Source organism: Epinephelus lanceolatus, chromosome 19, assembly GCF_041903045.1.
Source record: "Epinephelus lanceolatus isolate andai-2023 chromosome 19, ASM4190304v1, whole genome shotgun sequence".
NCBI lineage: Eukaryota > Metazoa > Chordata > Actinopteri > Perciformes > Serranidae > Epinephelus > Epinephelus lanceolatus.
In genome coordinates, this window is record NC_135752.1 from 9,576,371 (window position 1) to 9,591,261 (window position 14,891).

Genomic DNA, 14,891 nt, shown 5'->3' on the forward strand with positions numbered 1-14,891 from the left:
AAACTCTATTACATAATTATTCCATCAAAAAAAAAAAAAGAAAAAAGAAAGAAAGAAATCCTCAACTTGGCCTCATCCAAAAATAATCAAATCAGGATACGGAAAGCTCAGCAGAAGTTAGACATATAGCCTAGTGTAATGTTTTTGTAGTATCTTTTGTTGCTTCAGTTGCAGCTTTTTGTAGTTTTATAACTTTTATTGTTTAAAAATCTATTTATTTTGTGCTTATGCTCTGTTTTGTTTGTTGAGCTGCTGAAGAATGTCCTGAATAAAACTTCTAAGAAAGATGATGTTGAAAACAAAATCATTCCCTCCTGTGGTTATACTTCTTCAATTAAGTCAATTTTTGGCTTTCCAGTCTTTCATATTGTTCCAACCTCTATAACAAACCATCTTGTAACATTAGTGATACAAGCCTTTTTGCGAAGCTGTCACAACAATACTGAACATTTTTGTCATTTATCAAAAAAAAAAAACCTCAGCTCTGTGGAAAAGAGATACGATTGATTCCCTAATTTTCTAACACAGATCACCATAAGTCAGCTATGAAGAACAAATTAGCTATGAAATGTGTAAAACAAATCAATCTACCATGACTAATGCAAACTACAAGAATCCTAGGAATACTGGTACTTTCCACAAAACTTCAAGCAACTTTAAACTGAATAGAAAGTTGATCAATCAATTTCTAATAAAGCAAACACACGCTTTTTCTTACATCTTATGTAAACATTCTGATCAGTGAAAGGCAATGTAGTTTTCATCTGGTGCCTCTCCATAGCACATTGCACCCAGTGTTCTTGTGCTGTCTTCATTGAGCAGAAGCTGTAATTAAGATGTCATCTAGATCATTACTTTACCCAGAGAGCTAAAATACTGACACAGAATGAACCAGTCATTAACACTTGAAGTGCAATTAATTCAAATGAATACAGGCTGAACAAAACAACTCTTTTAAAATTGAAATTACTTCAATGTACTCTATGGCAATATATTATTTACATCCATATCAAATCAAACCAAAATTATCTTTTTCGTTGGCATTGATCAACAATAATATGATGGCAGCCATACTCACATGAACACTTTCACTTTTATTTGTTTCCAGCTGCTGCCATTTGTTTTTGGACAGGATGCCAAAAACGACTAATCTGAAGGCAATGCTGGGGAGGCCGAGGGAATTTGCAAACTTTGCTTCCACAGGCAGTGAGTTGTTAAGTTTACCACTGCTTCTGTTACCACAGTAGATGGAGAAATTAAATTTAATTAAATGTCTTGGATGGCTCCTACTGATTTATAATGCAACAACTCCTGCATCATGTGTTTGTTAATGCTTTGTTGTGATTAAGGCTGTTTTCCTGTTGAAATAAAGAAGACATTGTGTTGTCCTTTGTTGGATATTTGAGTACTTACAGAGTAAGGAGCAGTTTCTCATTGATACCACTGATGCAGGTCTGAGGCTCAAGATTGCTTTTCCCATCCAGGCATGGACAGGTTTCAGGCTGCTACAGAACCACAGTGGAGAACACTTCAGTATATTTAATAATCCATTACCTTATGTCCATACCTGGAATACAAATATTATCACAGTGCAGATGTTCACCCAGCTGTGCAGAGAGTACTGGTCAGGGATGTGGAGGTGTGTGAAGTCAATCAAACACAGGCTCAGGACAGACAGAAGCAGAGCCAGCAGCATCAGTCCAGGTCTGACACACAGTTGAATATTAAATGATGTAAACAGTGCATTTGTCTTTTTAATTATACTTTGCTGTCTTTTGCTTTTCATTTAAATTGCTGAATAATGACTTGATATTGTCATTATAGCATAAAAGTGAGAAGTCAGATTTAGCTGATGCACTCATCCAATGAAAAATGTAATGAGTTCAGTTTCTGCATGGATTCATTTCAGTTTTCTGGTTATTATGATGTCTAATTAAAATAATAACAAAATCCACGCAGTTTAATCAGTTTCACTGAGAGACAGTAGCTCCAGGCTCAGCTGCTGAAAAATAATTTCAGCTCAGACATCTATGAGAAATGGTAACAGAGTGAGTATACTGTAGAGCTGTAAAAATATAATCATCACAACTATCGAGTAACTTACCATTGCCATACAGAACCAGCAGTCTGTACACCGTTAGGACAGGCTGCCAGTTGAACTGCAGAGCTGAACCGTCCCAGGAGAAACCACCTCACCAGTGTGAGCTCCAGCAGCTCACAAAGAGCACACAGAGCAGGCCCAAACACAGGAACAACATATATGTGACATAGAAAAAGACAGATGGCCTCAAATCTGTGAGTTTAAGAGGGAGGGAGTGTCACATATTAGACGATATGTAGAACATAATGGTTTTATGTTACTGTTTGACTGTTGCAAAACGTATCTGTGGTGAATATGAAGTAAAACAAGTCTAGAGATCCTTTACTTAAAGGGAAAGCTCACCCCAAAATCAAAACTACATATTTTTCTTCTTACCTGTGGTGCCATTTATCAGTCTAGATTATTTTGTGTTAGTTGCTGAGTGTATCAGCTGTAGAGATACCTGACTTCTCTTCAATATAATGGACCTAGATGGCACTCGGCTTGTGGTGCTCGAAGCACCAAAAAAAAAAAATAAATAAATAATAATAATAATTTGAAAACCTGAACAGCAATGTCTCTTTCTAGAAATCTTTTACATCTTTAACTGTCACAAACACAATATAATACAAGTCTCTTGCCATGAGTAAATGCACATTTCCCTCTGACCAGTGATACAGTTGGCAGGTGTATTGTATGGCTGATATCTCCAGTTCACACCAAAACAATATAGAATGATAATAGTAGGGGTGGGAATCACCAGAGGGCCCATGATACCATATCATCATGATACTTAAGTCACAATAGAATAATACAATATTATTGTGATTTAAACTTTTTACAATATGCTGAGTATTGTGATAACATGTACTACATTATAATGCATTTTAAAAAAAAAAAAAAAAATCAATTGCAAATGATATCCTCAAAAGTCACTATCTGTTTTATCTAATAAGATACCAATTTTCAGTCTATTCATCTTACTTCAGTCATTTTTACTGAAGCAAAATATAGTTTAATTTATATTTGTGACAGAATAATATATGTATGGAAAAAAAAAATCAATACCTGGCATGCGTGATTCGATACAATATTGCCATGAAAAGTATAGCAATACTATGCAGATATTTTCCGCCACAACGTCAAACAAACAAAAAAAGTGTTAATAGCAAATATATATGAATTACATTACTGGATTATTGTGACGCACTAAAGTACAGTTAGCCCTGCTCTTATTGAAACTGGTGAAGGTGAAGCTTATTTTAACTACTTTATATAGTGCTGGGCAGGTTAGTGTGTCTCTTCCAGCTAGAATTGGCTAAGAGTATTTCAGCCTGTTTTTATTTCAAATGAGACATAAAATGTGTTGCTGCAGTATAATTATGAAAAATGAAAGCTGATTTTAAAGACCACAGACTGAAGTGACTTGATAAGAATGAGATTTTAACAGGAAACAAATGTATTATAATTGAAAAGGTGATCACATATTTTATATGACAAAGCAAGGAAACAAATAGATGAAGCTCTGCAGTAAACAGATGATATTTACCCTGGAGCTGTAGTGGAGAAGAAATATAAAGAAGCATGAACGAGTGCCTCAAAATCACTTGCGTACATGAACTAAGTAACATTCAATCCCCCTCCATTACTACACACAAAAAAACTATTTTAAAAAATCTATTACATGAGATATAACAAACAAATTGTCTATTTTGTGATTTGTGCTCATCCAGAAGTGCTTCTGTCCCTCGTGTGAAATCTGCCTCTTTACCCTCTTTGTACTTGATGTTCTGCTCTTTATTTTACAGCTTTTCTTTGATAGATGATTTCAGGGCTGTTAGAGTACAAATTGTTGCTAATGTGAAACAAATCTGGTGGTTAAAGGAGGGCTGTTGTTAGTGGGACGAGGTTGGTCCCTTTATTATCCTGCTCAGTGTATTAGTTAAAGTTGTGTGCAAAAACACCATTACAAATTCACATATCAGGTTCCATATATATATTGTATGTATGTATGTATATTTAACTTTTTGTTTGATCATGTTGATTTCCCATGCCCTCTGGATCTTATTACAAGGCAAACCTGACTGTAACATTGTATGACATGTTTATATTGCACAAAATTAAAGCAGAAGTGAATTGAAGTCAAGCAGACCTACAACATGCTGGACTGCATGCATTGTTTTTTTGAGGTGTTGTGAATTTTTTCTTTTTCAAAACAAGCATGTGGGTGATACAGACCTCTTAGCGAGTCATCTAATTTAGCACAGACCTCCAGTCTGAATAAAGCCTCCACTGTTTAGCAACAATCCTGAGATCTGGACTAAAGCAGATGATCACAGAGGGCCAGTCACGCACGCAGAGAAACGCCACATGAATGTGTAACCTCATTTCACTTTGTAATGACAAATGCAAAGGCAGGAGGACCATGAAGCTGAGCTGAAATTTTTATTGGAGGCGTCAAGAGAGATATGCCATGTTAACAGCAGTATGACTTCCATAAAATACACTGGTGTTCAATGTGTGGTTAAATACATGAGTAAAGGTGTCAGTCTACACATCATAAAGCAGCACAGTAACTGGAGAACTCAGCGCCATGTTGTGTATGATTTGTTTGGAACAAATATTTTCATCATCTTCATCCTCCACGAAGACAGACAGAAAGTGCTGAGCTTCCCAGGGCACTTCCTGAGTCTGAGAGGCCAGCACACGGACGCACTGGATGTCTTTCCTGAAGCTGAACTTTTTGCCTCCAGGAAGCACGGACGAGATCTTATCATCGCCTCCAGACTGAGAGGCGATGAAGGCGTCAATCTCCAGAGCCTTCTCTGTGACGAACACTCGGACGTTCCTTTTGCTGTAGTTACTCATCTGGCATGCAGAGTTGAGATTTCCCATTTTGCTATGTCTGATGAGACTGCTGTGACTGGTCAGGACTGCAGGTTTTGCTTGAGGCTATACTGTGGAAATAAACAGTGATGTTCCTCGTGACCTGGATTCAAATTTGTGACATATAACATTATGCATATATTTTACATACTTACATACTTATTATTTTATTTTTATTTACACTTTTTTTTTAAATTCAATATTCATATTTTGTTTTCTCTAATTCTTATTTTCACTCTAATTAACCGTTTTTATTGTACAGTAGCCTCTGAGCAGAGACTCAAGAGTATGCCACACTGCATTTTACCTGCATATTGAATGAGCGTGTGGCAAATAAAACCACTGAGTCTTCGATTATCATTATTTTACAGCCATGATTGTCTTTGGAGTTCAACTGTGACGCTGTCAGTAAAAAGTAATATTGCTTTTCTGTTTGAGGACAAATAAACAATGCTGAATTACTGCAAAAAGGTTTTACATACAGTATCTAACACCGCTCAACACATTTGAAAAACATATGCCATATTAATGGAGATGAAAAGAAGTCTTCTCAGAGAATAAATGCAATTCATGCACTCACATTTAACACAGACTAGTTGACAAAACAGCTTTAGTTATATTTGAGTCGTTTCTCAAAGTCTAGTTTGAATCAAACAGAGAATCTTACCTGCTGCTACACCAAAGGCAAAATACTGCTCTGTTGCTGCCCTCCTGACCTAAGCACTGTGTGACTCATGGACAAATTTTGATAATATGCAAAACCTTTCAGCTATGGCAGTGCCATATACTGTATATGCACCTGTCTGAAACAAGCAGGGCCAATGTGGTGTCTCTCACACCTATAGCAGGGGTGTATAAACTTTTTTTTAAGGGGGGTAGGTAAGATAATGTGAAAATACCTGGAGGCCAGCTGCTTCTTGCATCATGTGGGTTACTGAAAAAGAAAATTATATTCAAATGAGACAAACACAACGGTTTTCTCTTTCAGTGGAAAAGTACTTTTTTTTTTCATTGCTCTTCAAAGCACCGTCCCTTGCTGGTGACCTTATGCTTCTTTGCTGTGGCCATGCCTGCCACCTAGCAGGAAATGTCTGCTGTTGAATAAGTTTGCTTGTTTTCCATCTGTTACTGAAAACTCATCCATTTCACTTGCGTAATTCCGGCTTGGCACATGTCTACAAACTGCATGATAGTCCTGCAATCATGAGGTGAACGTTAAAAATGCTAAGAGCTCTTGCTCGATTAACCAATATTGTATGGCGGGCAACATATTGTGTATTTCGAAAGACAAGTCGCGGGACATTTAAAATTAATCCACAGGCTGCAGTTGTCCCCTGGGCCGGACTTTAGACATGCCTGACCTATAGCATCTCCTTTACTTACAAACCACAAATAAATGACATGAACAATTAAAGAAGTAAATGTACTAACATTTACTAACCCTAACCCAGTGTACTTCGAAAAATGGTAATTGATTTGAAACTGCTAACTGCAAGAGGCAAGTAACAGTCAATTAAGTGATGATGCTGCTGTAATCCCCACTGTCAACAAATCACCAAATGATCTAAAACCAACGATGTGTCCATCTCTCAATTCTTCCAGACTTCCCTACACTGTCTGTGACACTCAGCCCATTTGTCCTAAGATGTATATCTTTGAAAACACCTCACAAATATGTGGCATCATTTTTAAAATAAACAGCTGGATGCTGTAGTTTTTAGCAAACATTACTCAAACAGGGGTGAAAAGTGCATTTGTTGGGGACTATTTTTAGTTGTGCATGAATATACACAATTGGTGCTCTTGTGAGAATTTCTGGCAGCAGGAAGGTGTATGTGGGACCGGGTCAAAATAAACTAGTGTCGATGCTCATTGTAACAAAAGAACAGTTAGTTTACAGTTTTCAGGGAACAATGGTGCTCTATGGCACAGAGGAATACGATATTCTGTATCAGGCTTTGGATACACTGAAAATACTTTAGTAGGATCAATTCATTGTTGCTTTGGGATGTTTTTATGTGTACACAATAAGGACGATACAGAATATTAATAGACTTATGTTTTAAGTTACTCTGAAATGCGATATGGAAAAGAGATATCATAGAACAAATCTTATGATTGTCCTTGTATATAAAAACAACGTGTTAAATTTGAAGTGCAGAAGCTACATAACCCATAAGTAGCAAGATTAAACATTCCTATGAGATCCACCACTGAGGAAATGATATAAAGTTCCCTCACTAATTACAGCACCTTGTTAGATAGAACATTATTTGCTGCACAGTTTGCATATTCAAAGTGAGACAAGAAAACTGCAGTTAAGATAACAGCATTACTGTTGGGTTTATGCTGCCCTCCAGCACTCATTCTCAGCACAATGAGGCCGTGGTTGCTGCTGCTGTCCCTGCTTGTCTCTGACCTGAGTCCCCTTGGAGACGGGGACTGGGTCATGGATTACAACTGTTGGACTTTATGCAGAAAATTGCTTAGGATGACTCTCCTAGGACTGAAGATACTTCAGACCCAAACTGAACCCCAGTGCATGTGCATCCAGAGAAACTGTGTGTATGTTGCTGTGCAGCACAAACAGAGAATCTTCTCCTTTTACTGGACACACATAGTTCATCATGGATGCAGTTTGTCCCATCAGGATTTTACAAGAAGAATCCATAGGAATCATATCCGAGCACTGGTATGCTTATTTCAATCTTAATTGGTGTCAAATGCAACACAATATGCAGCTACTTTAGTTTTTGCACTTTATCAACAAAATGGCATTGTCCCTATGTTGCCTTCCCTGTTGATGTACTGAAATGTGATCACAGCTATTGCCACTATATTTCATATCTTCTGTGAGCACATTAATTATTTTTTAGCTTATTGTATTTTCTCTGTTCTGCTGCTCCCTGGTGTGTGTATGAATTATCAGCACAACAGGTGGGACTGTCACAGTCAGGCCTCCTCAAAATTACACCGTCTAAAAGCACAAAGCTGATCATAAAACACAAACAATAACAACCAGCTTTAATTTTATACTAATTTAACAGGGTTGATAACAAGATTATCTGACACACAGCATGTTTTTGCACCTGTTCTGAATATTTATGGGAGAGCAGAGGGATTAATCTCCAACCGATGCTTTGGACTGAGAAAGAGAAACTGTGAAACTTCCTTTCTATAAGCTTTACGGCAGAAAAGACCTTGGAGGCCTCCTGACCTTAGAATACTATTGAGAAGATTACTAAGACCGAAAAGTAGACTATGAATCCTATGGTTAAACAGATTTGAAAAAATAAAGTTACTGAAATAATAACTGCAACAGTTGCGGACATGTACTACCTCTGAGATTTCGCCCTTTCTACTTACCATTATACATATTCAGATATCAATAAATGTTGCACGGTTGACAGTGTGTATAGTTGAGTAGTGTGCTGAGGGAAGTGCCATTAAAGGTCCAGTGTGTAGGATTTAGGGGGATATATCGGCAGAAATAGAATACAATATTTAAAAAATTACGTTTTCATTAGTGTATAATAAAGAAATGTGAAAATAAGAATCATTATGCTTTCGTTACCTTAGAATGAGGCCATTATATATGGAGCAGGTCCTCTTTATGGATGTATAAAGAGAACTGGATACGATGTTGGGGGTCTGTTCATTTCTAAGTCGAGCATGAAGCCGAAACAGTTCGACTTTCTGGGTTTTAAAGGATCTTCCGCATTGTTGAGCCCATTTTGCAGGTACACTAGACTTTCACAATGTTATCAGACTGAATGGGTCAAATCCTGATTCACTTATCTACTGATTTTGAAAGTCGTTTCACCATTTAAGTCTACTTTGTGGGCCCAATGACATCAGGTGACGAACCTGGGAGTTGTAGTTACACGGTTTGGCCACTATGTCAAATTGGCTTCAAAGTCAGGGTCACTTCAGTGCACTTCCTGGGGGCCTGAACCAAACCATGCTTTTAAGCCAAATTTCGTAGTGGCCAAACAGTGGAATTACATCCATCGTGTGATGCCGTTGAGCCCAAAAAGGCTTTTTTCCATCGACTTACATGGCAAGAGAGATGTCTGTATATCAGTGGATAATGTTTTTTGAGCACAACTCCCCCCACACCAGCAAAATGAGTCCTTTCACTATCGGGGTTTGATCCTAGAAGAACAACACAACTGAATCATTTTATCTCCATTCAAGTGAGCAGAGCACGAAACAGGAAGTAGTCAGCTCAGGCAGTGGAGGTCTCTAGTGCACTTGCTCTAAGGGCTACACAGTGCAAAAAGTAGAGCTGACAATCCGGGTGATTTTCATAGGAATGAATAGGGCCCTGCCTCAAACGCTGTATCCAGTTCTCTTTGCATGTCTTGGTCCTCTTCCACAGAGTTTGCCATGTTGTTTCTACAGTAGCCCAGAATGGACAAACCCAACAGTGGCTCTTTATAATAGAGTGCCCTAGGGATGACAGTTTTCTTGTTAGCATTGCACTGGTTCCCTTGTCAAAAAGCCAATGGGATTTTTCCACTGGATTTTGGATTATTCCTGAAAAAAAGGCTCTGTGGCAAACAAACGTTTATGATACTTCCACGTTTTGTTCAGCGAGATAATCAAATCTGAGGCTATAAACGAACTATAAACGAATAATCAAACGAACCTAATGTCACCACCATAACAAGACTTTAAAGCCATGTGTGGTGTGGCTCAGCATGATGACATTCTGTAGTCTCATTTAGCCACTTGTTAACAACCATCTTTTTAAGGAACATAGAAGTTTTGAAGTTCACAAGTGGGGTATTTACTGATGTATTTTTTGTCTTAGAGCAAAACGTCTCGTGTGTCAACCACAGGCCTTATTTCAGGCATCTAACCAAAGACCCATTCAAAAAAATCCATTGACTTCAGGACGTGGGAACCAGGAGTGGTAAAATGGCAACTCATTTCAGGGTTGTAGGACTCATTTCTCAGGCACTCTATGCCATTTTTGTACCTCAATTCCACTACATGTTTGGTACAAGGGAGAAGTTTCATTTGGTTGCAATCTGGAACCTGCAACCTCACAGCCAGATGCCACTAAATCCTACACACTTGTCTTTTCTAAGTAAAAGCTGTCCATGGAGAGAGGCACGCTGAAACACTAGAAATGAACCATTAACAGTTAAAAAATGTTGCTCCTGGCCTTAAACACCAAGAGTCTACAGTCATGGTAGCAGCTGCTTGAGGCTACGATGAGCTAAATACGTGCATGCTTACATGCTCACAATAACAATGCTTGTGTTCAGCAGGTTTAATTTTTTCCATCGTCACCCAGTTGGTGTCTTAGCAAGCTAACATTTGCTCATTAGTTTAGTACAGCTGAGGCTGATGGGAATGGTATTAGTTGTGCAGATATTTGGTCATAAATCAATGGAGGAGTTAAAATTTTGACCTGATGATGGCGCCAGATAAAAAGTTAGTCTAATGCTTGCTGAGATATTTCCGTCTGGACCCAAAGTGATGGATAGACCAAATGACATTGCCATCCCTGGAGCCATGCTGCTGGCGTGGCTAAAAATGCTCACATAAATGAAGCAGTGTACTGGAAATGGTTTGTTTTTATGTCGTGGCTCATGAATTTGCCTGGTGGCAGTTTTGTAACTAACTCTATCTTCCTCTCCTGTCACTCCAGGTTGTTTCTCTCCTTCATGGAAAGGGAAAAAGTGTTTCAGCATTTCTGGTGAGGTCAGATTATCTCCCAGCGCTGCATATTATTAGTGAAAGCCGTCATATTGCCACGGATAAAGATCATCCTGATTCAGGGTCTGCATGGGCACTGAATCATTACACAGATGCCTCAGGCTGCAATTTTCAAGCTTTCTTACTGGAGAAATCCAAGAGCTGGGCACCCGCCATCATTGTGCAGAAAATGCTGACAAAGAGAAACTGTGCTGCTACAAATGTGATTATTTCCCGCTGTTTTATAGAGGGTGAAATAAGATCAGCAATGAACATCAAGAAATTATTCAAAGAACAGATTGCACAACCACAAATTAGACTAAAAAAGAGCACACTGCGAGGGATCGACATTAAAGTCCCCAAGAATTATGACGGACAAATTGTAGTCAGTCGACATGACTTTTTCCGAGCTGCTACTCTGCACTCTGGCAGCTCTTTAATGAAAACCTCAGACAGATCACAAGTAGGGACACTTAGAAATTCAGTCAGAATTATAAAGAAAATTGAACATTTGAACTTGTTGCAAAAAAGCACTCAGAAGCAACATCCTTTAAAGGCTGCATCCAGTGTGCATGATGATGGATTTTATGGTGAGAAGCAACTCTTGTTGGGATCTAGAGAGAAGACAGAATCTTTAAATAAACGGCAGCACAAGATAAAGGCTACTCGTGGTGATAATAAAGATTTTAGTGGGATGATAATCACAAAACAGGCCGAGTTTGGACACCCGGAGGGGGAAAGCGAAACAGAACACTCACATACAAATACTATTGAAAATGGAAACCAGAAAAGATTAGCATACATCCTACAAGCCACCCATAAAACAGATAATAATGATGTTGATCACAAGCAAATGCTCAGTGAGGCGGGAGAAGTCTTAATAATGTTATTCCTTGCAGACACAGAGAGAGAGACACAAACAGAACCATCACAGCAAAGAAAACTTATTCTGAACACAGACACTGGGTGGGAAACAGTGAATATACCCATAAAGGAGCTTGATGACCCCCCGATCAGGACTAAAGTTATAAAGGGAATCTTTATTATTGAAGCGGAGTGCTTGAAAGAAGGCCTGTTTTCATTAGAAATGTATGCGCTAGATAGAGCAGAGAGAATAGATATAAAACCAGCAGAAAGTAAAGTAACTCCAGTGTCTGCACATACTGAGGCGCAGGTCAAAGAAACTGAAGGGAAAATAGAACACACAGAGACTAATAATACCCCTCATAAAAATATGGGCATAAATCATAATAAACAAGAGGAAAATGTGCCGTCAGAAGAATCTGTCATACCTTCACCTCCCTCACTCAAAATGACGGAGACAGAAACGGCAAAAACAGAGGATACAGCCGAGACAACTCCAGTAAACATGGAGATAAAAGAGACAACGTCAAGTATGGAAATCTTCAATCAAGGCAGCACACAGAAAGCAGACAGACTGCCAAGTACAGAGACCCCAAGGACAACAATGAGTCCAGAATGTGAGAGTGACGCAGAGCCCAGATTTATACAATGTAAAACTGGGAATATACAAGCTACAATTGAAAAGTCCTTCTCAGGCCTCAGGATGAGACAGGACATCCCAGCAGATACAAACAAACTTCATGAAGGCACAGGGACTGTAACTGACAGAAAAGAAGACCAAAATGATCCAAAAGCGAGCTCATTTACATTTGCAAAACCTTTACAAACAATCCACAAACAAGCTGCAGACACACTTGCAGAGGTAAGTCAATTGCAGGACCAGATTTCTGTGAAAATGGGAGGAATGTGTCAAGAATTCAGGAAATACACTCTACTCTACTTTCTGGTAGAGTGTTAGATCCCTTAAGTGTGTGTTAGTGTCAGTTAAGAATGAGGCTAGAGCTATCAGCCCATTGGTTATATTAGAGTTGAAAGCACTCACATGAAAGAGCAGAGTTTAAAGGAACAGTGTGTAAGATTTAGGGGGATTTAGTGGAATCTACTGGTGATGACTGCAGATTGCAACCAGATTAAACATCTCCTGGTTAAGATTCCTTCAGTGTTTATTGTTCAGACGCTTTTTATTGGGAGCCAAATTATTCACAGAGGTCTCTTTCTCTCAAAAACAAATAGACCTGGTGATTAAAACTGGTAAAAACACTGAATGAAGCTGTTTCATGTAACAAATCAATCTTTCTCTCCCACTATCCCAGCACCTGCAAATGTGTGCTCACCCTTTTTCTGATCCAGGCATACAGGGAGTTTTTACTGTGAGCCAAATTAACTGTAGAGATCTCTTCCTCACCAAATTAAACACATTAGGTCTAATAAAGCAGTTTCATGTTACAAATCAGTGTTCCTTTGATGCTGTTTGGCATGTTGGAGATAGACCACTAGCCCAGCACCTGCTAATGTGTGCTCAACTTTTGCACTGATAATCTAAGATTCAGACATTCAGAAGGTTTCTACTGGGAGCCTAATTATCTGCGAAGGTCTCTTCCTCTCCACAGACCTGATGATGTAAACAGGTAGAAACTCTGAATAAAGCAGCTTCACTCTTGTCACAGAGGGGCTGCGAACTATGGTGGCAGACGTAAAAACGTGAATGACTCCATCTTGAGCCAGTGGTTTGTCTGCTCTGGGCTACTGTAGAAACGTAGTGTTGAAACAGGGTGATTACTGTGGACAAGGACCTGTTTCCTTTATAGATACAAGTGGCTCATTCTAACATAACAACAACACAACAATTCTATTTTCAGGTGATATATACTTATTATATTATATTCCATTTCCACCCATATGTCCCCCGAAATGCTGGACCTTTAAGTTCACTAATTAACTCCATTAAGTTTTATCACGTTTGTTTAATCTCGATGCAAACCAAAATATAAAAACAATTCATTTTACAGGGAACAATGTGCCTGACTATTGTTGGTCTGTCACAGTAACACTGGTTGCCTGGCAACTGCTCAGAAGAAATAGTTTGTCATTTTTTACACTTTGTACATATTAACTAAACAAGATAATGTGTTCATCAGTGAGCTTTAGAGGTGTTGGTAGGTGGATTTTGTTGTTTCCCCATTTCCAGTCTTTGTGCTAAGCTAATTGGCTACTGTCTGAAGCTTTATATGTACCAGACAGATATGAGAGCGATATCATATTCCTCTAACACTCCACCAGAAAGTGAATACACAAATTTCCCAAAATGTCAAACTTTTGCATTAAAGAGACAGTTAACACTAAAATCAAGAATACATATTTTTTCCTCTTACCTGTAGTGCTATCTATTGATCTAAATTGTTTTGTGAGTTGGAGAGTGTTGGAGATATCAGCCGTGGAGACAGACCTTGTTGTGAGCAGTATCATGTTGGAGCTATTACCTTTCCACCAAACTACACTCACACAACCAAATCATCTTGCAGAAGGAAGCGTGCATCTACTAATAGTTCACCTAGCACCACTGACTTAATGTTAATGTTACAGCTCAGCCAAGGAGGACGGCATCAATGTTCACATCTTGGGCTGTCATGAGCCTCTCGTCCACACTTACTTCTGCACAGTGATACGCTTGGTGGATGTAGTTTGGTAGAAAGAAAATAGCTCCTACATGAAACTGCTCACAACCACGTCTGTGGATATCTTGAGTAACTGGGTCATAATTTCTGGGTGCCACCTAGTTTCATTATATTGGAGAGAAGGCAGACATCTCTATGGCTGATATTTCCAACACTCTGCAACTCACACCAAAAAATCTGGATTGATATATAGCTCTATAGGTTAAAGGAAAATATATGTTTTTAATTTTGGGGTGAACTGTCTCTTTACGGTGCTTAAATACAATGCAGAGATGAAAAAAACCCTAGATCCAACAGGAAGTGGAGATCTGAATAGAGATAAAACTGATAATGCTGCAACTATGTCAAAAATGTTAAGAATTATAATCAGAAAAAAAATGTAATTCAACAAGGGAAATAGCCATGCTATTAGATTTTTACCCAATAAATTACTAATCTTTGAGACCAAATATTTTTAATGGCATAATGATGGGTCACTTAATATAAGTTCTAAGTTATTTCTTTAAATCTTTATTTACTAGGCCTAATTCTAAAGAATATATATCTATTTTGATCAAAACAATGTACCATAAGCTGAAATGAATCACTGCTCTTACTCACATTTGTCAGCAGTGAATGTTCTGATGCAAAGTTCTCCTCCACAGACTACAGATGACAATATGCCACTCTGCAGGGGT

The 14,891-nt window shown here is 38.4% G+C and overlaps 1 protein-coding gene across 1 annotated transcript; it reads left to right on the forward strand.

Moving 5' to 3' along the window:
- The first annotated feature begins 10,937 nt into the window (after window positions 1-10,937).
- On the forward strand, window positions 10,938-12,913 carry LOC144458797 (uncharacterized). Its single transcript, XM_078162355.1, has 2 exons — window positions 10,938-12,296; window positions 12,890-12,913. Exons 1-2 carry the CDS (start codon window positions 10,944-10,946, stop codon window positions 12,911-12,913), a joined length of 1,377 nt encoding a protein of 458 aa, XP_078018481.1. The 5' UTR covers window positions 10,938-10,943.
- The last annotated feature ends 1,978 nt before the right edge of the window (window positions 12,914-14,891 follow it).